Source organism: Cydia fagiglandana, chromosome 3, assembly GCF_963556715.1.
Source record: "Cydia fagiglandana chromosome 3, ilCydFagi1.1, whole genome shotgun sequence".
NCBI lineage: Eukaryota > Metazoa > Arthropoda > Insecta > Lepidoptera > Tortricidae > Cydia > Cydia fagiglandana.
The window spans coordinates 13,216,445-13,242,240 of NC_085934.1; the positions used below are offsets into that span (position 1 = coordinate 13,216,445).

General features: G+C 37.1%; 2 protein-coding genes across 5 annotated transcripts in view; both read left to right on the forward strand.

Moving 5' to 3' along the window:
- Positions 1 to 11,611, forward strand: part of LOC134680173 (major facilitator superfamily domain-containing protein 12-like) — an 81,723-nt gene extending 70,112 nt beyond the window's left edge. The window contains exons 1-11 of one of the 3 annotated variants that reach the window (XM_063539249.1): positions 3,959 to 4,340; positions 5,235 to 5,404; positions 5,696 to 5,779; positions 6,581 to 6,631; positions 6,841 to 7,012; positions 7,396 to 7,507; positions 7,959 to 8,194; positions 8,686 to 8,872; positions 9,115 to 9,226; positions 9,498 to 9,648; positions 11,378 to 11,611. In XM_063539249.1, the coding sequence (XP_063395319.1) occupies positions 4,258 to 4,340; positions 5,235 to 5,404; positions 5,696 to 5,779; positions 6,581 to 6,631; positions 6,841 to 7,012; positions 7,396 to 7,507; positions 7,959 to 8,194; positions 8,686 to 8,872; positions 9,115 to 9,226; positions 9,498 to 9,648; positions 11,378 to 11,513 (1,494 nt within the window). In that variant the 5' untranslated portion in view covers positions 3,959 to 4,257 and the 3' untranslated portion in view covers positions 11,514 to 11,611. Of the gene's footprint in view, positions 1 to 3,957; positions 4,341 to 5,234; positions 5,405 to 5,695; positions 5,780 to 6,580; positions 6,804 to 6,840; positions 7,013 to 7,395; positions 7,508 to 7,958; positions 8,195 to 8,685; positions 8,873 to 9,114; positions 9,227 to 9,497; positions 9,649 to 11,377 lie in introns of those variants that run through there. The other 2 variants (XM_063539248.1, XM_063539250.1) reach the window with 2 other exon arrangements.
- Positions 11,612 to 12,945: 1,334 nt separating this feature from the next.
- LOC134680163 (chromodomain-helicase-DNA-binding protein 1) lies at positions 12,946 to 25,133 on the forward strand. 2 transcript variants are annotated; one of them, XM_063539233.1, is made up of 24 exons: positions 12,946 to 13,351; positions 14,319 to 14,407; positions 14,488 to 14,841; positions 14,922 to 15,101; positions 15,261 to 15,445; positions 15,573 to 15,902; positions 16,186 to 16,436; positions 16,519 to 16,632; positions 16,717 to 16,881; positions 16,984 to 17,264; positions 17,349 to 17,706; positions 17,796 to 18,170; positions 18,504 to 18,755; positions 19,019 to 19,186; positions 19,309 to 19,432; positions 19,875 to 20,050; positions 20,504 to 20,675; positions 20,995 to 21,157; positions 21,251 to 21,617; positions 22,055 to 22,267; positions 22,347 to 22,661; positions 22,986 to 23,197; positions 23,394 to 23,738; positions 24,196 to 25,133. In XM_063539233.1, exons 1-24 carry the CDS (start codon positions 13,343 to 13,345, stop codon positions 24,395 to 24,397), a joined length of 5,400 nt encoding a protein of 1,799 aa, XP_063395303.1. In that variant the 5' UTR covers positions 12,946 to 13,342; the 3' UTR covers positions 24,398 to 25,133. The 2 variants fall into 2 exon arrangements, with proteins under 2 accessions (XP_063395303.1, XP_063395304.1); XM_063539234.1 differs by having other exon boundaries at positions 23,454 to 23,738.
- Positions 25,134 to 25,796: the final 663 nt, after the last annotated feature.

Consider the following 25,796-nt stretch of genomic DNA (forward strand, 5'->3'; position numbering starts at 1 on the left):
TACCTTAAATCAAAAAAAAATACAACATATACCAACCTTGCTTAAAAGATAGATCTGATCCGGAGCTTCCAAAGTCTTTGAAAATACACCAATAAGACGTTTTCAGAGAATGCCGAAGATATGTGTTCCAATCTCCACGCCATGAACTTCTCATAAGATTTGTCGTATAGGTGCTGCGATTTATTACTTAGGCAACAAATTTTCGGTCGCTGCTTGTGCTGCAGCGGATATTTCTTCAGGTGTATAAACAATGTTGTCCTCTTTGTCCATATTCAACACTTTTTATGAACGCAAAACAAATAGTAACGCAAAATACTTAAAGAACAAGAAATTACCGGGAAAGGCGGGAAACGTAAAAACAAACCAGTAATGTCTATGGTTATGTTTTTTTTTAAAGCCGTTACACACTACCGCACCTCACCAGGGTTATGGCGCTGTAGGGTATAAGTGTGTTACAGGCCTTAGAAGTCCACCTTCCAATAGTGATGATACCAAAAAAAGTATGTTTTATTATGTTGGTAGCAATGAACTCAGTACAAATTTGTTTTTTTTTTATAAAACCGTATGCATTCAATCGTTTGTCACGTTGGTTTGTTACCTGCACTAGCTTACCGTATCGTAATGTCTCTAAAACGACACAAGTGCTTTTTTGGGCAATAGACTATAGACTTTTAAGGAGTATTAATAATGTATGCCCTTATATGTTCGTTCGTGACTATGTAAATGACAGATAAAAGTACACGAGTAGAAAAAATAGTTTATTCAAGTAGGCATATTACAATGCGCTTATGAACGTCAAATAAACCTTTACCGGCTCCAACCGTACACCTCTGCCCCGAGATTTAAATCCCCCCTCAATTGGAGGAGGGTATCCCAATATGGGACCGGCAACAAACTCGGCGGGACACATCTTTTCAAAACTTTATTACATCTTATAATTAACATGCATTACGAGTAATTAAGAAAAATACAATTTAAATTACTATAGAATTCATGCAATTATACTCAGTGAGTACATAACTTTATAGAATTTGATATTAAAAATAAACATATATGTACATGAAATGAGGAGGGTATCCCAATATGGGACCGGCAACAAACTCGGCGGGACACATCTTTTCAAAACATTATTACATCTTATAATTAACATGCATTACGAGTAATTAAGAAAAATACAATTTAAATTACTATAGAATTCATGCAATTATACTCAGTGAGTACATAACTTTATAGAATTTGATATAAAAAATAAACATATATGTACATGAAATCACAAATACCTACGTATTTGTGATTTCATGTACATATATGTTTATCTTTCAGAAAACATATCAAATCTTACAAAAGGAAAAGTAATTAAAATCAATAAAAAAAATGAGAATACATATTATATGAATCTGACTGATTGTTATGAGATGCTTTCATACAATTTGATGTGCTTTCTTACCTGAGCTGAGTCACCTTTAACTCTACACATAATACAATATTTTTAATTGCTACTTGTCGTTATTACAGTTTCTGGTTTGGACCATGCATGTTTGTCTGTCAAGTAGTCCTCGACTCTGTAATAAGCCTTCAACATCAATGACTTTTTTAAGTAAAATATACAATAAACATATTGAGAATAGCCTGGCATAAAAGCGCCTTCCGACATACAGCCACTATTAAAAATTCAAATAAATGTACCTAACATCTATAAAATAACTGAAATTAATGAACGAATTACCTATACAATACTGTTCACGAAAAACATTCCAATGGTAACGTCCTTGAAATATCTACTTTCATAATTACTTAAAACAGGATTACTCCTTGAGGATAATATCAAATAGCCGTCAACGAGGACTTCCCTTTCCGAGCAATTGGGATGAGAAATGTGGTTACTTATTTTATTAGTTACTTTTGAGAGACAAAATATTATAATTTGTAAATGGTGACGTCCTAGAATAAACGTGGTAACCAAGTATTATTAAACTAACCAACCATAGCCATGTTACATAAAAGATAAAATACAGTATTATCAAAAAGAATAGATAGTATAGAGGGGTCCTGTCAAAGTAAATTTTGTAGTCACGGTACATTTACTGCCATCTATCGACACACGATTAAAACTTAAAATAAAATTGAAAATGTATAAATGAATTAAAATATGTTTACGGATATATGATTATTAATTTTTATTGTTCCACAATGACCCATGTTCTTTTACTGATACGTGTTAAAATTGTTAAATATCAAACGGTGTCGCCAACTCCATCTAACCGACAATAGGCCAAAGGTATATGGCGCCATCTATTCGAGAGTGACTTTTGCTTGACATCCGAGGCACGTTTTTTTCTTAGACTTTATTTATCTTCTGGTATTATATAGATTGCAATAATAAAATAGGACTCCACGCGCCATCTACCGGCAAAATGCTTCTTTGGTAAGCTAAGTGAGTTCAACACAAAACGACAGAGTGAATGGCAGTGAATACTTACAGCTAATACAGTAAAACATAGATAGATGGCGGTTGAGTTAAACCTTTAATTTCATACGAAAGGAAATGGACATGTAAAATTAATTTGTAATAGAAATATGTACATATATGTAATTTTGTATAACGTGTGAAACCATGTGCAATTTACTTAATCACAAACCACTAGCTCTCGCGAGAGCGTATTTTTAGGACTATCTATGAAATCATTGTCACGGCGGTGGCAAACCAGCATACGGCTCGCTTTATGGAAATCGATTATCGCAATGTTCTTTAAAATAGTAAGTAGGGTAAAATTGTTAAACAATGAGGAATACGTAGTTTTTATAATACTGAACAAAACGCCGGCACAATGGTACTGTCAGCAGTAGAGCAGGGTAGAGCGAGGTGTTCAAAATTAACTAATTTAACACAACTTGACTGCTTAGTAACTTTTACTGCTAAATGTACCTACTATTAGGGATGTGTCTCCTCTTTTTCACTTTTTGTACTGTCTACAAGCTACAAAGTCGTTATTTGATAGCTCTTTTAATATTACCAGGAGAAACTTAATAAGGTATGACGAGATAGTAACATGCCAATGGGAAACGTTGCCACAACGGGGTCACAATGTCCATTCGAGTTTTGTGTCCATTGAGGCGTGGGCCCTGCTGCCTAATCCACACACTAAACTTATCTTTAATACAAGATCTTCTCTAGTATAACTTGATATACAGATCCTTAGGAAATGTGCGTGAATGGAGGTCACTTTTATACTAGTTTGACTGAGTTGATGTAATGAGAGTGATAGGAATTAAAGCCCTGGATGAAACCTAATACCTCTTACTTACGGAAGCCACCGCTAGTATAATCACCCCTACGTGCGGGCGACGACCGGATCTAGACTAGATTCATACTTAAAATATATTAGGTACCTTAACCTAACTAGATATAAAGCAACAAAAGTAGATGTATACACAGTTTTTAAATTATAACGCGAAGCGTGTATTGCATTAGAATCTTAGCAGAAGACAGTTTTTGCAATGTAAATTAGAAATTATATTTTGTATCATTGTAGCGAATTACCTGTTAATTATCAGTAGTAGATGCAGTCAAAAAAAGTTCAACACCCCCTGCTGAAAAGTCTAATTTATAATAAAACCAATAGGTAAAGAAATGCATTGATTGGACAAACGTACGAGTTACTATCGGGATTGACATTGACTCGCCTTAATAAGTAGTTATCACATTGATCAACCTACAATGCAAATGGTCTACTTAGTCATCTAGTCTAACCGACAAAACCTAAAGCAAGCGTGTCCTGTTAGTAGATAGATAAGTGCCTGATATAATAAAACTGAAAGTTTCGTATTTGTCAATTTGTGATAATCTTAAAGTCTTATATTGCACTTGCACTCAATCCATCATTGTATCATCAGTTGATTGCAGACGTCAATTAATAATTCGCTCATCCAGCGATAGTAAGGATAGGGACCGCATCAAATTCAAACGCCTGTAAGTCTTCTTTGACGACACACGCGCGCACCGTTATAGTTACAGAACTTTAGGACATTAATATCATTATTCGTTAATTTACTCAATAACCGTTTTGTTCTTAATCAAAATGTAAATTTCGTAATGCCTAAAGATCAAAAGTGAAAGTGCAAAGTTTACCTCAAACAGACCACACATTGTTGCATCTCTCGGTACACGTTGCCAATGACCAAAAGTGTAAGCTACTAAATTTTATGCGTTAAGTTACTACAAAGCATACTTTAGTTTTACATAGTAATAAAGAAAGGATGTGTTCCAAATATGGATCAACTGATGCTAACAAGACAATGGTGGAAAACGCGAAGGAGGCGGAAGTTGAAATTGATTTAAGGTGGGTAATTTACCGGGTCGTTCCATTCAGGACGACATCTAATTTGTGATCAACCTATTCTCCGCAAATTGAACAATTTTGTGAACTATTCTGACCAATTTTGTGCATGCAAACGTTCAGATCCCTAATAAATTAACGCTATATAACTACAGGTTAAATTTGCTCTATGTAGACTATGTAGTCTTTATGTAATCTTTTCTAAAACTTTATTAATTAAGCAAATATTGTATTACTTATGTTATGCTAATTGTGTTTAAATAACGTAACCGTGGTTATGTGACATTATAAACTACTATTAGTTTTTTATGATAAAAATACACCTAATACTAGGTTATAGACTTTACTTTGTTTACTCCCCGCCGTAATTATGCACTATATCTACAAAGTATGCAAATGTCGAGCACGTTTGATTTATGAGTTAATAACCAAGGCATTTAGCAATTCGGTCATAAATCTCTGATTAAGTAGTTGACGTATTCGAAAAAAAAATGCATATTGGATGCACGCGCCTCTTGCAATTTACATGTGAACAATCTATGTGCACAGACATTGCAATCAAATTGGTATCGCATTTTACGTTTTTAAACATACTTTGTACCTCTCGGAAACTGCCTTCAGGACTGACTAAACTTTAATTTAAATACAGAACGAATAATATGATAATGATAAAGTATGTCTGTTTTTTTAATGACGCAAAAGATACATTTATAAGAAAACGGATAATTCTTTAAAATAAAAATTAATGATGGCATACAAATTAGGAAAAAGTTGTGTCACTGTCATAGGATGACTTGTATCATTTGGAGACCTTCCCTCCACTCAATACTACTAACGAAATCTCAATAAGTATTACATCAGTTATATAATACAATGTTTCATGATTGTGTTTTTCAGCCGATCATCGAAAAGACGACAATGGTGGCGGGACCACCAGCACGTGGTCTTTGGCCTGGGGCACGTGCACAACGACCTTTGCGCTGCCATGTGGTTTTCCTACATGATGCTTTTCTTCCAAGCGGTGCTGGAAATGAGGTCCGCTGTCGCTGGATTCTTACTTATGACAGGTTAGATTCTTTTTTACAACTGCTTTATTTAGCGATGGAGGGTTTTAATCGAATCACATAGTTGTGTTCTTAGTTTTGTACCTATTGTATGTTATAATTATTATGATTTCTTAAACGGGCTAATAGGAGAAACATAATGTCCACTCGTCGTCTTTGTAATATTTTTATAATCAATAGGTTCTATAGGGTTCCGTTCCGTAGTTAAAGGGGCAAATATTCTTCTCTGTTATCGAAGTATGTAGCACGTAAAGATAAATGTAAATGTATAGGTATTATTGTTTTTATTTCCAGGACAAATTGTTGATGCAATAGCTACTCCAGTGGTAGGCATCATGGCAGATAGGTATGGCACTAAGAAGTCCTGGCATTTAACAGGTATGTATACAATACCTATTGATAAATATGTAAAATAAACCAAATACTATCTTAATGAAAGGATGTAAATTATTGTTTTAATGGCGTTATTTATTTTATAAACGCCTGTCAAGTCTAACAAGTTGATAATTATCTGTCCTTAATTTGACATTTGTGTTAGAAAGGGACAAAATTTTACAAAGGTTTGCAGTTGCATGAATAGGTGCCTAAGGGTGTAATAATGGCATCCATTAAGTTTGGTATCCATCCTATCTATCCTGATAATAACCGCTTCTGAGAATAAATACAATGGGCACCTTGTTTAATTTGTAACACTCGTGACTATAATTTTAACCTTCTCGACGCCGTGTCAAACACAAAAGCTGTCACGCTGACGCCACGTCACCGAAGTGTCAAAACTGAAATTGAACTTTATGCATGTGCACGTAGGTCTATGTTGCTCTGTGGTCTGTGACCGATTAATCGGTCTTTGGCGTTGGACCTGCGGTGCGAATATATCGGTCATTGGCGTCCAAAAGGTTAAAGGAATCCTGACTGCTACTGATTAGCAGATCTGAGGGTCTCCCGTAAAAATCGAAAAGCTAAATATCGATTTACGATTTTTCCGGTAGTCCCTCTGAACTCTAACAAAATTTTACCGACGATTGTTGGAAAATGCCAAATAATTAAGACACTACATCACATTGGCTTGAAATGAAATGTAAGTAGGTATAAGCTGATTGAATCGACAGGTGATAATGCGATACAAGATTACCTACTAAATATAAAATTGACGAGATCTATGTATGTGTACATTTTCAGGGAGCATCATGGTAACATGCACATTCCCCATGCTATTCATCCGCTGTTGGGGTTGTTGGATAGGCGCGGACGTCGACTACCTCGCATGGTGGATGCCCCTCTACTACACCGTGCTCATCACCTTCTTCCAGATCGGTTGGGCCATAGTCCAGATATCGCATCTGGCAATGATACCAAGCATTTCCGACAGCCTGCAAGTTCGTTCGGAACTTACTTCCATAAGGTATTAACTTTACATTTCCTTTGCCATCCGCTGTGAGGTTGCTGGATCGGTGCGGACGTCGACTACCTCGCATGGTGGATGCCCCTCTACTACACCGTGCTCATCACTTTCTTCCAGATCGGTTGGGCCATAGTACAGATATCGCATCTGGCAATGATACCGAGCATTTCCGACAGCCTGCAAGTTCGTTCGGAACTTACTTCCATAAGGTATCTTTACATTTCCTGTGCCATCCGCTGTTGGAGTTTCTAGATCAGCGCGGACGTAGACTACCTCGCATGGTGGATGCTACTCTACACCGAGCTCATCGTCTTCCAGACCGGTTAGGCTGTATTCCAGATCTCCAGATACCCCGTCTGGCAATGAAACTAAGCATCTTCGACAGCTTAAGTACACTAATATGTACGAGGTTAAGATGCACATTTCTTTAAACCTCCGATTTGTCCACAGATCTGACTATTCCCATAAATCGGCTCTAACACCAACTAACTCGCACTCGGTACAAAATGCGAGCCATTTGATATTTGATATGACCAAAATCCTACTGTCTTTCACCAATGTCGAATAAAATGAAATGTGTTCATTGTTTAAGATATATGGCTTCAGTAACATCAAGCATAACAGTCTACCTCATTACCTGGGTAGTCTTACGAGCAACCAACTATAGCACATTCATCGGACCAACAGACGATTACAAATTACGCGTAAGTTATACCTAATTACAGTAAAAGTTACAAAATGTAATGTAAAGTAAGGGATAAGTTCGCCTTTGTAGTTCTTACCAATTTTATGTTATCTTTAATATCATTAATATGTCTTTTTGTACAATAAAGAGTTTACTACAACTACTACTAAAAGTAGCTACAGCATCTTTTAAGGTACAAGTTACAAGTGTTACAACCTCAAAAGCTTAAACGAGCAACGGTCTTGATAGATCAAGTGCCTGTTTTACCCTTTAAATAACTTTATACGAAAAGGGTAAATTTATACCTGTTAGATTAGGTAATGTACAAAAACTTACCCAAGTGTTACCCAGGCGAATCCAGCGCGGAACGCGTACATTCAATAAACTTAACTCGCAAACCGGCATCTGGACAATCAGAAAGTAAAACCAATTAGACAACTCTTATTTAGTCCATTCATAAACCTTTTCAGGACGTCGCGTTAATAATAACGGGGATAGGCGTGACAGCGTTCACGTTGTTTCACGTCCTGTTCAAACTGAGACCCTCTAAGCCATCAAAGAGCAATGGCCATACCATAACCAACGGTTCCTCGGCTTTGCTGACGAAGGAAGAACACGACACAGAGCAACAGAATGGCCAGACTGATGCCAAATCTAAAATTTATCATTTTCTACGGATGCCGCTGCTGTATCAGACAAGTTTATTGTGAGTTGACATTTATAAATTAAATTTTCTCTCATCTTCTTTATTCCTCTAACCATCTGTCGCGTAGGGTGAGGGTGACTGCTATAGTTATTGGCCCCTCCATAGTAATGGCAATGAGACTTCTATTGCATTATTTCTTTCTGCCTTAGCCATAAACACCGAAGCTTTTTAAAGCCCGCTCCACACTCGTGCGCGAATCGCGGCGCGAAGCCGCGAACGCGAGTCTGGAGTCGATTTCGCATATCAGCGAACTAGACTCCACACTCGCGTTCGCGGCTTCGCCCGCGATTCACGCGCATAGTCTGGAGGGGGCTTAACGCTTTAAATAAATAGGTACTTATTTAACAGCGCGACACTACGAGCGTAGTCGATATTTAACGTGTCGATAACACGTAATTTTCCTCTTTTGTAGCAAAAATATCCTACTTACAGAGAACCCGCTTAGCGGGTCGCTGACAGTGAATCTGTTAATAATATAACTTTTATTTCAGATACGTTTTCTCACGACTCTACTGGGCACTTACATTGGTATATGTGCCCCTATTTCTAGAAGAGAGACTCTCAGTCAACCCTAGTGCAGGGTCCGAGCTGGTGGCTAGCGTGCCTTTGGTGCTGTATATATCGTCTTTTTTCTCATCTCTCCTCCTAAAAAGCAAGATTACCAGTTGCGGTAACCAGGTAAATCACCTGAGCAATTTAATCGAAATAATTATAACACCTAAATATGAAAATTTAGCTATTAAAGATCCAGTAGGCGCTATAATTTGCGTTCGCTATTCTGTCAGTTTCCCTCTATCCAGTAGGATCCACTAAGTATCTGGATCCACCAGTGGATTGAATAGCACGCTGGAGTAATCCTTTCTCTTATTACTTATATATTTTACGCACGTATGTATCTAATTTTTAAATATGTTTTTCAGGTGGCATATTTATTAGGAAGTTGTTTGAGTTTCATCAGCTGTCTGTGGATCGCACTCGGAGTAGATCCGCACGCCAACATAGTGCAAATTTATCTAGTAGCAGCTTTAATGGGTGCGTATTAGCTTCATATACATAAAACCTAGGTACCTACATTTCATTTAAGATTTACATAATTTAACTTATTTAAAGTAAGTACAACTGTTAGTACAACGGTTGTTGAGATAGAGTTCGCTGACAGACGGGCGGTTTCATATTGTCATCCGTGGGACACAGAATCCTATATAAAAACCATCTTTAAACCAAATATTTCTCCTGCCTCGCATAAAGAATTCGCGAGTTCTGAATTCCACTATTTTGAATTTAACCCTCCATTTTTTTTCAGGTGCTGGTAGCTCAATAACACTAGTTTCCAGTCTATGCGTTACCGCAGACCTGATAGGTCCTCACTCCCACCAGGGTGCTGCTATATACTCCATCGTCACCTTTGCTGACAAGCTGGTGACCGGTATAGCTGTCGTTGCTATTGAAAATTAGTAAGTACCAGAGACAAGTATAAACACTTCTACATCTTCACTTCACCATTGAAATACGTCGCTGTAAATGGCGCCAACTAGCGGGGTCTCAACCTGTTTATTGTATGTCGTTTTGACCTTTGCACGTAACGCAGTAGTCTCGCAACTACAATTTTACAATGATATAGCTAAGTATTTTGATACTACATATCTAACTAGTAGTTTTACTTCCCTGGACTGATTAAAAGCAAGCCTTTGCGTGGGTACTATGTTTAAAATTGTTAAAGCATTCAGTGCCGGCACGAGCTACGCGTGTAGACGACACGCGAAAAGAGCCTGCAAACAGAAAACCCACCTACCAGGGCCCAGTTTTATAAAGTTACAAGTTACAGGTTACAAGAGTACAGGCTACAGGCACCTGTAATGCACTGTGAACGGCTACAGGTGTTTTATAAATACACATAAATAATTACAGTTGTAAAGAACCACGGTCAATCTCGATTACATGTGAAATCTACAGGTGTGAAGGACATCACTATTTAAAAAAAACGTGTGTCATAGATACTCGGTTCTCTACTAAATTATGTGTTTTTGTTTGCTGTAAAATATTAATTACTGGAAAAATGGCCAGAAATGAAGGAAAAATCGAGTGGTTGAGAGCGGCGTTCCATGCCAAGGATATACTTTTTGGGCCGTTTTCAGATTCAGATTAAGTTAGATTTAATGAAATATTTACGTAATAAGTAAATAACATGTAAATAAGTACTCTTTCACATTCTTACATTAAAATGTATCGTTTCGGTAGCGGCTGTATCGAAAATTATGAATAGTACACTTTACCATAATGTGAATGCACTATACTTAAATAAAGAGACGAATGCTAATAAATCAACGACAAATATCGGCAATAATCCCTTTCCATTTCCTAGTAGATAAAATAAAACAAATCGTCAATAAAATCAATATCAAACATATTGTCACTTTATTTCCTATTTACTATATATTTCAGATACATTAACAAAAACTGATAAGTTCAGTGCATGGAAAAGTATGCATGCCCTGGCACAATCGTTGGCGTTGGTGCTTAACAATAAAGAGTAAAGTTTAAAATCTCTCAGAAAACGAGTCTACAAGTAACTGCTGTTGTGCTGTTACAGGACTCAAGACGTATGTAAGTTTTTGTTACAAGTGTACCAATCTACACTTGTAATTTACAATATTTTTATAAAACGCTTGTTCGATTATGAGTTTAAAACTATAAAACTCCCGTATTTTCGTCTATGGTTGAGCTACAGGCACTTGTACCTGTAACCTGTAAAATTGTAACACAGTACTTTTATAAAACGCAAATTGTAAAAAACGGAGCAAGTGTTGCCAGTAAACGCCTGTAAACTTGTAACTTGTAACTTTATAAAACTGGGCCCAGGTCACTGGCAGTTAATACCTTACGCATTAAGCGCTTAGCACACTGGATACTGTAACTATTCGCACCATTCCAATGTGCGAATGGGATGTCACTATAATATATGCATAGCGTTGTCTCCCTCAAACATTACAGCAACGTGAGAATCATATCCAGTGTGCTAAGCGACTTAACGTGGCCAACATTTCCGCAAACTTACAATAAATCTAGTCTTAAAATTTACCTGCAAATATGTAAATAATTACTGAAATATATACATAAATTTGCATACTTCTGTTCTATATACACTGTAAATCATTCATAATTTTATATTCATTTGTTTTCCAGTAAATGCAGTAATGCAGCAGACTGCCCTGAATACTACAGGGGAGTCCTAACCTACGCCTGTGGAGGCAGCGCTGTCTTGGGTTCCTTCTCATTAATCTTCACCCGATTAACAACCAGGAGAAAACCTGCAACCTAAACCTATGTGTATTGTGTATTATATAGTATGCTTAATTATGTGACACAGTATTGTAGGAATAAAATAAAATAAATTGTTAAGCTGCTTGATAAATATCAGATCATAGAACAATTTAATTTTTAAAAGTATGAAAGTGTTTTTAAACACTACCAGCCGAATGTCCAATATGTTGGTCTGACCAGATCCGCACCGCTCTTGACTCCACAGTTCACATGGCTCTCCACACCGCCAAAGACAGAAACAGATGGAGAAAGACCGTAAGAGAGAAAGTGATACAAAAGGGAGGTCACAATCCTCAATATTGAGGATTACGAGGCAGGGATGAGAGAAGTATGTAATAACAGGTCCCACCATATTTTATTATCTTTAAAAATCTTGCATCTTTGAAGAATGAATAAAATGGTGGACTTGATGGCATAAGAAATTCTCTACCTGGAATGTTAAATAATTAGCCAACTACATATTACCTATAGCATAACCACTAATGTGGTTGTTGAAATCTTCAATCCTCGATTATTTTATCGCGGCGTATGTTGGAATTGGAAACCGTTTGAAAACCTCATATCTATAAATGCTTTTCGAAATAGAACATTTAAAATAAATTTACAAGCCAAATTACATAGGTGCTAAGTTATTCAATTTCGAGATCAGTGTCTGTGCTCTCAGAAAGCAGATAATGCACATAAAATTGCCTCAATAATTACCTTGCAATACACAAATTCCGAAACATTTTTCTCGTCAGTTAATATCATTATGGTTTGAACGCGATTCGAATTTTATATACATACCCAAACGACATACGAAACGAAACGAAACTAACGACAGCAAAACGTCACGGTCAATCAAATGTCTATCGTCTGTCAAACAAACTTCAAACCCGTCCATAATGCCGGCTACATACGTAACGATAAATCGTTACGATAATCGACAACGATTTGTCATACACACGGTTCGATTTATCTGCACAGTTTTATCGCAACGATTTATCGTTACGTATGTAGCCGGCATTAAACACGCAGCTAAAAGTTGGAATGAGAAAGAGATATTTTGACCGTACCAATATTTCTTATGCCGGCTACTCACGTAACGATAAATCGTTGCGATAAAACTGTGCAGTCCGACTGTGCAGATAAATCGAACCGTGTGTATGACAAATCGTTACGATAATCGACATACACACGGTTCGATTTATCTGCACAGTCGGACTGCACAGTTTTAGTTTAAATGATTCTAATTCTGATTCTATCGCAACGATTTATCGTTACGTGAGTAGCCGGGGTAAGTGTTCTTTTGCTTTATCAAAATAAGCTGTGCTACAATATTTATGTGCCAAAATATTCAACCATTTTAAGCAGCGGAAGTGGCGTATGTGACAAAGTATGGTCACACTGAATATTTTTTTTTTACATTTTCCAGCCAGGCAGGCGGACAGATGGCAATATGGCTGTAGCTTTCAAGTTTCGCTGGTAGTGTGCGGTGCTCACATCGTTTCTAGTGTGGTCGAAGCAAATCCGACGACTCAAAGTTTCTCTTTTAATTTTTTTAGCTGTCGTTGCTCTTGTTTACATTGTTTTAACAAAATTTGAGTATATAAATTTCTGGTTTTTCAACTCCTTCGTCATCAGATTCATGCGACGACAAAATGGCGTCGCTTGACAAGATTTTACTGCAAATTTATTTTTCATATTTTATTGGTTTAACATAAAAAAATGTTTGAAAACATCATTTCAAGATATTATTTGTGCTTTTTCTCAATGAAATCTCTAATTGAAATTTATTGCAAGTATCAATTTTCTTAGTAATAGTGAAATCAACTTATATTCTTCAAAATGCACCTGGTAAGTGTTATTAAGGCTTATTTAATTAATATTCGGTGTATTTCATTGCTTTATTTAACAATTTATGTTTTCAACATTCGTGGAAACTTCTAGAAGTCTTGGGTGTGGCTCTGATTGAGGGTGAATTTTTGAGACGTAATTTCAGTTTTAAGGGTTTTTGTGATTGTTTACAACAGTTTTCCTAGTTTTTATGTATGAAAATGTTATTATACAGGTCAACAATGACCTTTCTTTCGTTCTTTGTTACGTAACCTTTCCATACAGAGAAATAAAAATGGAATTGGATGAGGGCCCCTTTTTGCAATTTGCTTTTGAAAATTGGTCTTGATATTGTGTGCCCATGTAAATAAAGATCAATTGAGGTTATGTTTCAATAGTTAGCCTTAATCAAGTCTTTTTAATATACTTAAAATAGCCCAGTTTCTGTGGAGCAGTTGGAAACTATATTAGTTAAAATGAGCCATCCAAATACTGAAATTTATTCACTTTTTGCCAAAAACATAAACAATTTGAGGTTATACTTTCATTCATTATGATTAGTTTTTGATATCCTGCGTATGTTTTGTGTTTTGTGCTTGCTATCTATATTTTTGTGAATTTTCTGGGACAGAACAGATCATACACTTCTTGGGACCATAATCCATTTTCAGAACAGCGGACACTGTTCGGTGACCAATGTAGTATTACATCTACCGAGCCTTCAGTGAATTGATTTGTATATCTTTGTAATTTTAATTATATTAAAGAAAAATCTGCAAAAAGTAATTGCTAATCAAAAGTAGCTTATTCCTCTCTTAGGTTGTCAAATTTATATCATGCACTGTCAAAATTATGGATAATTAGTTTGCTATAAATTGTGTATGTTTTTAAAATTGTGTCGATGTAATATACAGCAATATTTCCAGTAATCTTAATTAGGGTATAATTATGAAAAATTTAATTTGTATAATTATTTGTGTACTTTTAGAATGGCTCAATGAAAGAATCTGGGAGTGATTCCGCAAGTGAGAAAGGTGACAAATCTGACTCAAGTGGATCTGGTTCAGGAAGTGAAAGGTATAGTAATATTTTACAATTTGGTTTTTGATGCCTCCTTTTTTTAATTGGCATAATATTTATTTCAAATTTTTTCTTAGTGATAGTGGCTCTAGTTCATCGGGGTCTGGATCAGAAGTGAAGTCCGGGTCTGAAAAATCATCAGCGCATAATCATCATAGTGATTGCTCTAAATCTTCACCTAAAACTAGTAATGCAAATTCTACAAAGTCAGATCATCATACTGATAAAGACTCTTCTGATGAATTTCATTCAAAATCTAAATCAACAAATAATCATGGGAAAGTGAATTCTGAATTCTGGGAAGATAATCCTGACATTTATGGCATCAGAAGATCAGGTAGATCTCGGAAGAAGCCTGATCGACTTAAAGTAGCCGATAGTGATTCCAGTGATAAAGGGCGAAGTCAGAATCGAAAGAGCAGAAAAAGAAGGTATATATTATTAATGCTATTTTTTTTATGTATAATGTTGTACTTATATTTATATGGCTAATTAATATATTATTTTGTAGTGACTCATGGAATTCAGATTCATCAGATAGTGATAGTGACATGAAAGGTTCCCCTCCCCCACCTTCTAAACGACCTGGCCAAAGAAGTGTACCTCTCAGAAAAAAGAAGCCAGCTAGAAGAAGAAGACTGTCTAGTGAAGATGAAGAAAGTACTGAAGGCTCTGATGAAGAATCACAAAGGTATTTTTTAGTGACTAATTTAAGAAACATGTATTTTAAATAGGTCCTGGGCGTAGTGTTACAGCGTTTATGACTTGTGACATGCACTGTCTCATTGGAAGTTGGAAGAAGTTTTGAATTTTGGATTATTTCTGACATTTCTCTTCTATTTGGGAACAGTCGTGCAGCAACTCGACGAGCTGCAGCAGCCGTTAGTTATAAGGAAGCTAGTGATGAACAAACAGATTCATCAGATCTTTTGGATCCAGTAGAAGGTGAAGGCGAAGCTGAAGCAGAACCTGAAGTCGAAGACCACAGTGAAACTATTGAAAGGGTCTTAGGTCACCGGAGAGGAAAAAAAGGAGGTAAGATGGTCTTCAGTAAAAATGGTACCTTATCTATAATTTATTTATATATTGGCGAGTTATAGAATGCATTTAGGTGCAGATATCCATGTAAAATTTTAGCTAATGTCTTCTTATCATTGTGCAGTCACTGGGAATGTGACTACAATATACTACATAGAAGAAAATGGAGATCCCAATGAAGGGTGTGACCCTAGTGATGAAGAGTCGACGGAACCACAGTACCTGATCAAATGGAAGGGCTGGTCTCATATACATAACACGTGGGAATCAGAAAAATCATTAGCTGAACAAAAAGTAAAAGGCCTTAAGAAATTAGAAAACTATATTAAGAAAGAATCAGAATTGTCTTGGTGGAGAAAACAAGCTGGTCCTGAGGATATTGATTATTTTGAATGCCAAGCTGAATTACAACAAGAATTAGTAAAGACTTACAACAATGTTGAAAGAATTATAGGTAATTATTTATAATTGTTATACATAAATTAGTCTTATCATTTATTTAATACTAGTATGTTAAACCACTTTGTATATAGACACATTTCCATAAATATTTATAGTATCTCTTATAATTTGGTTACATAGGTGATTCAAAATTAGGTAAATCGATTTTCGGTATTCTGATATGTAACCTATAATTTATAATATTGTGTACATAATGTACATATATTATGAATGAAAAAGAGAAAGTTACAAGTTACCTTATTTGATTCTTATTAATTTGAATATTTTGATTGTAGCTGAGCAAACTAGAGAAATAGAAGGTGGTGGAACTGCTCATGAATATTTTTGTAAATGGGAATCTCTCCCTTACGCTGACGCGACATGGGAGGATTCTGCCCTGATTGAGAGAAAGTGGCCGGTTAAAGTGGAACAATTTAAGTCTAGAGAAGGAGCTAACACTACTCCCTCAAGACATTGCCCTGTTCTAAGAAGAAGGCCCAAGTTTCATCAAGTCAAATCACAACCAGACTATTTGGGCTCTGATCAGGTATATGATACATCATAATCTTCTCTTACAATTAATTTGATCAATTGTCTACTACATCACTAACATGTATTGTATTTTACAGACGTATGTTTTAAGAGATTATCAAATGGATGGATTAAACTGGTTAATACATTCCTGGTGTAAAGACAACTCTGTCATTTTAGCCGATGAGATGGGCTTAGGAAAAACTATTCAGGTACTAATAATTTTATGGAGCAATTTTCATTTGTAAGTACATATAATAAATATTTATAACTTAAGTTGTACTTTTATCTTTCAGACAATATCATTTTTATATTACCTGTTTAAATCTCAACAATTGTATGGACCATTCCTGTGTGTTGTACCTCTAAGTACTATGACGGCATGGCAGAGAGAGTTTCAACAGTGGGCACCTGACATCAATGTCGTTGTTTACATTGGTGACGTCATCAGCAGAGACATTGTAAGAACCCATAAAATGTATATCTTAAATTTACTGTTTATTTTATTATGAATTACATCAAAAATAGTAATTTAAATTTATTTAAGGTATTGTTGTTTGTAGATCAGGCAGTTTGAATGGAGCTTTCATCCTTCGAAGAGATTAAAATTCAATGCCATCCTTACCACCTACGAAATATTGCTAAAAGATAGGCAATTCTTAAGACAATTTAGTTGGGCATGCTTGTTAGTAGATGAGGCTCACAGATTAAAAAATGATGATTCGTTGTTATACAAAGCATTAAAAGAATTTGACACGAATCACAGGCTATTAGTCACGGGTACTCCATTACAAAATTCCCTTAAGGAGCTATGGGCCCTTTTACACTTCATAATGCCTTACAAGTAAGTAGACCTAAAATTTCTTTTACTGAATTGGAAAACCAAAACATGTAAGGATAATTCTAAAACTATTTCTTGTATATTTAGGTTTGAATCATGGGAAGACTTTGAAAAAGACCATGAAGATGCTGCTACAAAGGGGTATGAAAAACTACACAAGCAGTTGGAACCCTTTATTCTCAGAAGGCAAAAGAAAGACGTCGAGAAATCTTTGCCTGCAAAAGTGGAGCAAATATTGAGAGTTGAAATGACTTCAATACAAAAACAGTACTACAAATGGATCCTAACGAAGAATTACAGTGCTTTGCGCAAAGGCGTGAAGGGTTCTATAAACACGTTCATCAATATCGTGATAGAACTTAAAAAATGCTGCAACCATGCTCTTCTGACAAAACCTGAAGATTTCGAGTCAAGAGCATCTCTTGCTACAACAGATGCTGTAGAGGTAAAATATCTTTAACCCATATTAATAAATACATAACACTTTGGCACATTTTTTTAAATAAAAGTTATTAAATATTAATTTTCTTTCAGAAATTATTGAGAGGATCAGGAAAACTTCTTCTTTTGGACAAACTGCTATGTAGATTAAAAGAGACTGGACATCGGGTGTTAATATTCTCACAAATGGTGCGGATGTTGGACATCTTGGCGGAATATTTACAAAGAAGACATTTCCCGTTTCAACGTCTAGATGGCAGCATTAAAGGAGAAATTAGAAAGCAAGCTCTCGATCATTTTAATGCAGAGGGTTCAAACGATTTCTGTTTCCTCCTGTCTACAAGAGCTGGGGGGTTAGGTATTAATTTGGCTACGGCTGATACTGTGATAATTTTTGATTCTGATTGGAATCCACAAAACGACTTGCAAGCTCAAGCTCGCGCACATCGAATTGGTCAAAAGAATCAGGTAATTCTTGTAACTGTACGTACCATAACATAGGTCATAGGCGATACTTTTTAATCTTAATACCAGTTCAAGTTGCAAAATTTGGATGTTTTTTTGTAAATGTTTCTATAATAATTGTATTCCCTGAATTGTTTCCTTTTATTGAGGTGTGGACATTTATTTAATGATGAAGATTAAACGTAAAGGGAGCTGACCCCTCCTCTTTTTTTTCATACTGCTCCATACGTTTCTGCACTAACTTACCCCACTACTATGGCGTTTTCTCTATAATATCCCAGCCGTTAATATTATTTTTGTTTCAAATGTCATCAGCTAAAAGCCATTTTGCCACAGGTAAACATCTACCGGTTGGTTACCGCGCGATCCGTGGAAGAAGATATCGTAGAACGCGCGAAACGAAAAATGGTGCTAGATCACCTTGTCATCCAGAGGATGGACACGACTGGCAGAACTGTCCTGAACAAGCGCGATTCTTCCGGTACGACGGCCAATAATCCCTTCAATAAGGAGGATTTGAATGCCATTCTGAAGTTCGGTGCTGAAGAGCTGTTCAAGGATGATGATGAAAACGATGAGGAGCCTGTCGTAAGTTACATTTATATTTTAGGGCTAGTTAGCAGATGGGGATTTTTTCCCAATAGTTATTGCTAGTGACGTCACGTTACAGATACATTCTAAGTCTAACTAGCGTGAGCATTAGCGTTGTTACGTAACAGATACATTCTTCTTCTTACTAGCGTTTGAGTTGCTACGTAACAGATACATAATTTTTTAATTTAAAATTTTGCCAAAGGATATTTCAAATGTGTTAGATAGTTGTTAATATCGCTTAATTTTTTTGGTTTCAGTGTGATATTGATGAGATTTTGCAACGCGCCGAAACTCGCGACGAGGGCCCGGCCATGGTTGGAGATGAACTCTTGTCGGCATTCAAAGTCGCGAGTTTCGCATTTGACGAAGAGAAAGCGGTTATGGAAGTCAAAAAAGAAACTACTGAAGAGGAAAGCAAAGATTGGGTAAGAACGAAATTGAACACTGGAATGATAATTTAAAAAAGAAATCTATAAATAGAAATGTTGTTGGTATGTACGAGTTGAATGAAATGCACGATTATCTAATTAATGCCTTTATGTTTTAGGATGACATAATTCCCGAAAACGTGCGAAAGACAATTGCTGAGGAAGAAAAGAACAAGGAAATGGAAGATTTGTATTTACCACCCAGAAGAAAGAATTTACAAAACAACAATAGCGCAGAAAGCAGTACGTACATCATTTCATAATTCCATCTCTAATAAATAAAAACAAATAATTATGGGTGCCGTTAGTACATACATACCTATGATTATTGTACAGTCAGCTGCAGATAAAAGGTTCCCCCGCATATAGAAGTTTATATGGCGCCATTCATTTATTACATCCGTTTTTTCACCCTTTCCACCCATACTTCCCTAGGGGTACCTCTGTAAGAAAAAATATAAGAATGATGGACTGTCCTTCCTACATTTACTCACCTAATAAATGAATGGCGCCTATATGCAAAAGTTCTAAGCTAATAGTATTATACGTGTAAACGAGTTAGCAGATTTAGATTTAACAAACTAACTTTGACCTGAAAAGCTATGTTTATTGGCTTCAGAAAGTGACGTCACTGTCTCGAAGATTTGAACCCATGTAGCATAATAATAAGTGACGTTATTTCTAGGACGTAACCGAAAACGTGGCGGCCAAGTCTCAGGTGCTGAAGGTGACGGGGAAGGGGAGGCCGACGAAAGCTACGCTTCCGAGGGCGATGCCAGCGCGGATGACGACCGGCCGCGGAAGCGTGGCCGGCCACCCGCCTCGCACAGGGAGAAGATCAAAGGATTCACGGATCAAGAGGTACCTACGCCGTCTATTTCTTATTAATCCACACGTGGACCCGAGTATGTCCCTAAACTACATCCAAATGAGAGGTATGGGCCCTGTGAATGTCATCTCGCTTTGTGTGCTAGGGCATAGCACAGCTGATGTCGTTCCAGCCCAACTGGGGAAGTACCAAAGCAGCCACCGCAGCCAAATAACACTAGTCATAGTGTTGTGTTCCTGCCGGTGAGTAAGGTTGCTAGAGCTCAACGAGGGTGCGGGGTGTTAGGGTCGGCAACGCGCCTGTAACACCTCTGGAGTTACAGGCGTCCATAGGTTACGCTGGCTGCTTCATAAAAAAAACGTATCTGATGTGGGAAGAGGCAAGGCCCAAAGTTTTCATCATTTGCCAAGCTCGGATGAATACTTGTTTGCGGCGAACCAGTTTAACCGTGCGGTCCGTAAGAATAGTATGATTTTTTTCTACAGATAAGGAGATTCGTGAAAAGTTACAAGAAGTTTTCTGCGCCTCTAAAACATCTAGACAGTATAGCATGTGATGCTGAACTGCAAGAAAAACCATTGGCGGAATTAAAGAAGCTAGGCGAGATACTTCAAGAGAGGTGTAAGGCTGTCTTAAATGATACTTCAGAACAGACAAGTAAGTTCATTAATCTAAATTTTATTACAATTATATCTTTGATAAGTACCTATAATATCAAACAAATTATAAAATATTTTTGTGTGGCCAAGTATTTTCAAGAGCACTAATGTTCTATGAACATTATATGTTTGCTTTTATCATATTTACAGAAAAATTCTATAATCTTTTTATTCATTCATTTTGTCTTCATCATTTCATTATTTAGAATCTAACACAGTTCAAACAATAAATCTCTCAATGGTTGCTTACTTGGTTCACATTCCACTTCATACTAATCTAAATTACACTTCTAACGTATTTTCATGTTTCGTTTCAGATGAACCAAGCGACGGGCGTAAGAATGCTAGAAAAACGTTTAAACTTGGAGGTGTACCTGTAAATGCCAAAACGATGGCAGCGTGCCAAGACGAGCTGGCTCCTTTAGACGGATTCTTGCCAGAGACTAAAGAAGAAAGGTTAAAATGGCAACTAGATTTTAGGTAAGTTCTTATTATATTATTTGCAAAAATAAGAATAAATTATGTGACTAATGAAATTACTTGTAACATTCGTTATTTATTTGACTTAAATAGGACAAGACCAGCTAATTTCGATGTTGAATGGACAGTAGCAGATGACTCAAAATTGCTTGCCGGTATTTATCAATACGGAATGGGCTCTTGGGAGGCTATCAAAATGGATTCTTCCTTTGAGATTGGTGAGAAAATCTTGACCAACGAAGACAAGAAACCTCAAGCAAAGCATTTACAATCTAGAGCAGAATATTTGCTGAAGCTTATCAAAAAACTTCTTGATCAGAAAAACGGAAAACAGAAGCAAAGAAAGCCACGAATGAAACGAGGCAATAAAGAACCCGTCACTAAGGATATTGTAGAAGATGATATTAGTTCTGCTGATGAGAAGAAAGGAAATAAAACTAAGAATGATAAGGCAGACAAGGTTTGTAATTGTAAATTGTGTAATTTCTTCATTTAATATACCCTTGAGTGGTATTCCACCTATCCAATTTATTTGTCCAATGTGTATTGCGTCTCACATTTTGCTTTAATAGACATAAGTGAGAGACACTGACATTGTACAAAGAAATTGGACAGGTAGAATACCACCCTGATTCAGTGATACTAGGCGAAGATAATAGGTACTATAACAATCACAGGTCACCTAAAGCATAGAGCATATACGCGCCGGAATCGTACTAATTTAGTACCTGAGCGCGATTGCTTATTTTAGTCGTAGGCTGTACTCTTCTAGATTAAACTTATCTACTAAACTATTACTTTTAGTTACAGTGGTGGCGAACAATGGCTGTTGTTTCACAAAAATGTGTAGGATGCTCGTCAAACATAACATATGTTTACATTAATTTTCTATTTCAGAATAAAACGAAAGAAGAAATATCACACGATGAAGGAAATGACAAGAAGGATAAAAACAAAAAACGCTCAAAGAAAGGCGAAAAAGATCGGCTAAAAGGCGAGAAAGTCAAGGGCCGTAAGAAGCCTGCGGGAGGACCCATGCATTTTACCGCTAACCACGAGCCACGTGCCTTAGAGGTGTTAGGAGATCTCGACCCTGCAGTCTTCGAAGAGGTATATTGACATACTATGAAACAATTCACTTCACATTAATTGAATTACTTCTGTACTAATTTATTCTTTCTTTTTTCAGTGTAAAGAAAAAATGAGACCCGTAAAGAAAGCTCTAAGAGCATTAGACAATCCAGACCAGACATTGACAGAATCAGAACAAGTAACGAAAACCAGAACATGTTTGACTCAAATAGGAACTCAAATAGACATATGTTTAGAAGAATATCCAGATCCCGAGAAGAAAGTTGAATGGAGAAGTAATCTCTGGTATTTTGTTTCAAAATTTACAAATTTTGATGCAAAACAGTTGTATAAGTTGTATAAGTATGGTCTAAAGAAATCAGATACTCCCACCAAACAAAAGAAAGATGCAAAACACAAAGAAAATGTTAAGGTAAGAAATGTTAAATGGCATGAATAGAAATGGGAATCAATTGGACATGCACGGAGTTATCGTCGTGACAGAACGAGTGTCAGTTTTTTACACCGCGCGATTGAAAGAGACAGACATTGGTCATTAATTATGAATATTATGACGCAGTTACGTCGTAAACCGACCGACCGTCCTTACCACGTGTTTTGTTTGAGGCATTGTCAAATTTCAATGAGCATTATTCATTTTCATTAGTATTTTTACATCAGTTGCACTATTGGCAATCTTAAGTAGTTTCGTTTGTTTTAAAGAATATATAAGCTGACAGTTACGTTTTGTTTCCAGGTTAAAAATAATCACAATGCCAATAATCATGTAAAGAATAATAAAGAGGCTAAAAATGATGAAAATAATGTTAAGAAAGAGAAAAGGCCCAAAATAGAGAAAACTAAGTCTGAAAAGACAAATGATAAAATACCACACACGTCGGGTGTTAAAAGAAAACTTGAAGAAGGCGAATGTGATCCAGAACCCAACGAAAACAAACGGCATGAAAGGTAATTAACGGTGTGAACTCATTGTATCTCTAATAACAGTATTTAATATTCATGCTCATTACTAATATATCTGCCGCGTTTGCTCGCCACGCATCCATTACGTTCCATCCACTTCATTCTAGCCTTAAAAACGAACCCCATAGTTTTACTACTCCTAGTACTTTCATCGCCATCTCGCTTTTTTACATCCCTGCAGACATAAACACAAGCACTCGAGCAAGGATAGGAGCCTGAAGCGCGATGATTTGACCTACAGAGAACGTAGTCGATCGGAGCGGGAGCGAGATCGAGAGCGGGATCGCGACCGGGACCGCGACAGGGAGCGGGACCGGGACCGCGACCGGTCGCGGACGCGGCGCGACAGCGGCGGCGTGACGCCGCGTGCGCGCCCGGCCTACCCGCCGCACGCGCACGCCGAGCACGCCGCGCACCCCGTGCACCCCGCGCACCCGCCGCACCCCGCCTGGACGCCGCCCGCCTACCCCGGCCCCCGCCAGTACCGCGGCGGCGACCGGAACCCGAGGCCGCACGACAAGAGGAGGTAAGCGAAGATGGCTGCATGTATTCTGTTGATAATGACTTGAACAAATATTTCGTACTGTCTAATACGTAGTAGACATCTACGCGAGTTTTTTTTATAAAGCTCCACTGCAAGAATGACATAAGCTCGTAAATTATTTTTTTTAACTCACAGAAGTGCTCGCATTATGACTTGCTGCACAAAAACTTCAAGTAAGCTTAAATTTTCTTTTAACAAAAAGCAAGGATATTTAAAATTGAACATGAACACAGTGCAAAAAGCAAGGATATTTAAAATTGAACATGAACAGTGCCATTCGTTCCCAGGCCGGACGACCCGGTAGGTGGGGTCGTGGTACTAATACTTTATATGACGAAATTGTTGTGGCCTGTCGCAAACGTCTTGTTTTTCTGAGTGCCAATGAATGTGTTATAAATGTCTTCTATGTGATGAAAGTGACTAACCATATTTTCTTTAGTAGGTACGGCTACGGCGGCATGGCGGGCAGCTACGGCGGTTACTACGACGGCGCGGCCATGCCCGGCGGCATGGGCTTCCCCCCCGCGCGCTCCTACCCCGAGGACTGGCGCGGGTACTCGCAGCCCGAGTACTACGACGAACGCGACTATGAGCGCGAGGTGTACAGGAGGGACTATGATCGCCGCGCCCCTCCCACTTAAAACTTACATCACTGACGCTTAAAATTGTAAATATAGTGTACATTCTAGTTTTAGTTAGAGATTAGACGTAATCCTTTCCCGTGGACGGCTGAACTGTGAAACTAAAGTGTAAGTGACAAATAGTGCTGTGGTTTTTATCTATGTGATAAGCGGAGCGCATCGTGTCTACGGAGACTTTGAATATTTCATTGACTGTGTTTTGTAAGTGAGACTGTATAGTAAATTTATTTATTACTGAATCTGTCTATTGTTAATGTACAGATTGTAGATGAATACCATTGATTTTTTATATTACATCAATTTGTTGCCGATTTTATCGCTTTAAAATATTTTACTGTAATCTGATTATCTATTTATTTAATGCCTCATCACTATAAACTTATATTTTTAATTAGACAGAAACACAGGTGATATAGTTCATAGTGATTGTACAAAATTAGCGATTATTAGTAAGCTTGCATATTATTCAAAATCATGTGCAATTTCAGAATGTATAGCTTGATGAAAGGGGCACATAAACTTTGTCATTGCATTTTAGCAGTGGGCAGGAAAGAGTGTTTTTTTTTGTACATTCGTTTCTCGTTCTACATGCATTTTCGAGTCCCATTGGGGCTCATACAGTCCTATTTTTATACATTATGTAAAGTCTTATTCTCTGTTACATGCAATTTATTGTAATAAGAGCGTGAAAGCGTCTTAATGGTATAAACCATGATAATAAACATATTAAAGTTAATTGCGTTTTTTATTAAAGAAAAATCACTATAAAATGTTAACGTCGTTACATAAAAGTGGCAACCCTGAGGCAACCTAGCAACTTATTATTGTAAGGTTGTAAGTCTCTAAATCATTATATTATATATCTGGCAAAATCAAAAGCGCACTAGGTTTACTAGGTCAATTATATTCGGTTAACACAATTACTGCCAGCGACCCACCCAACTGGTCGGGCCCAGTGTTCGTAGGCACTTATCGCTACAAAGCTGATAAACCACGTAATCGGCTACGCTCGTAAGTCGTAGCGCGCGCCGGTATTTAATGCGTTATAGACCGCGAGCCAGGAATGACCAATCGCAGCCCGGGCGAAAACTCGTGGACGTCAGCTGCCGCTGCGTTGATGGATTGAGGGTATCGTCTTGGGTCGTCCCATTCGTTTTTCGTCAAGTTCTTAATTAGTCCTATTCTGCTTTCGTCACTCATTCTACATTGAAAGCCAGAGACGATTGTGATGAATGTAGAATGAGTGACGAAAGCAAATAGGACTAATTTAAGAACTTGACGAAAAACGAATGGGATGACTGAAGACTATACCGGATTGAGGAAGGGCAGCCACCGAAACACGTAAAAAAATTGTTGTCATCGCCTCTCGGGTTATCACGATACTTTGTCAGATGATAGT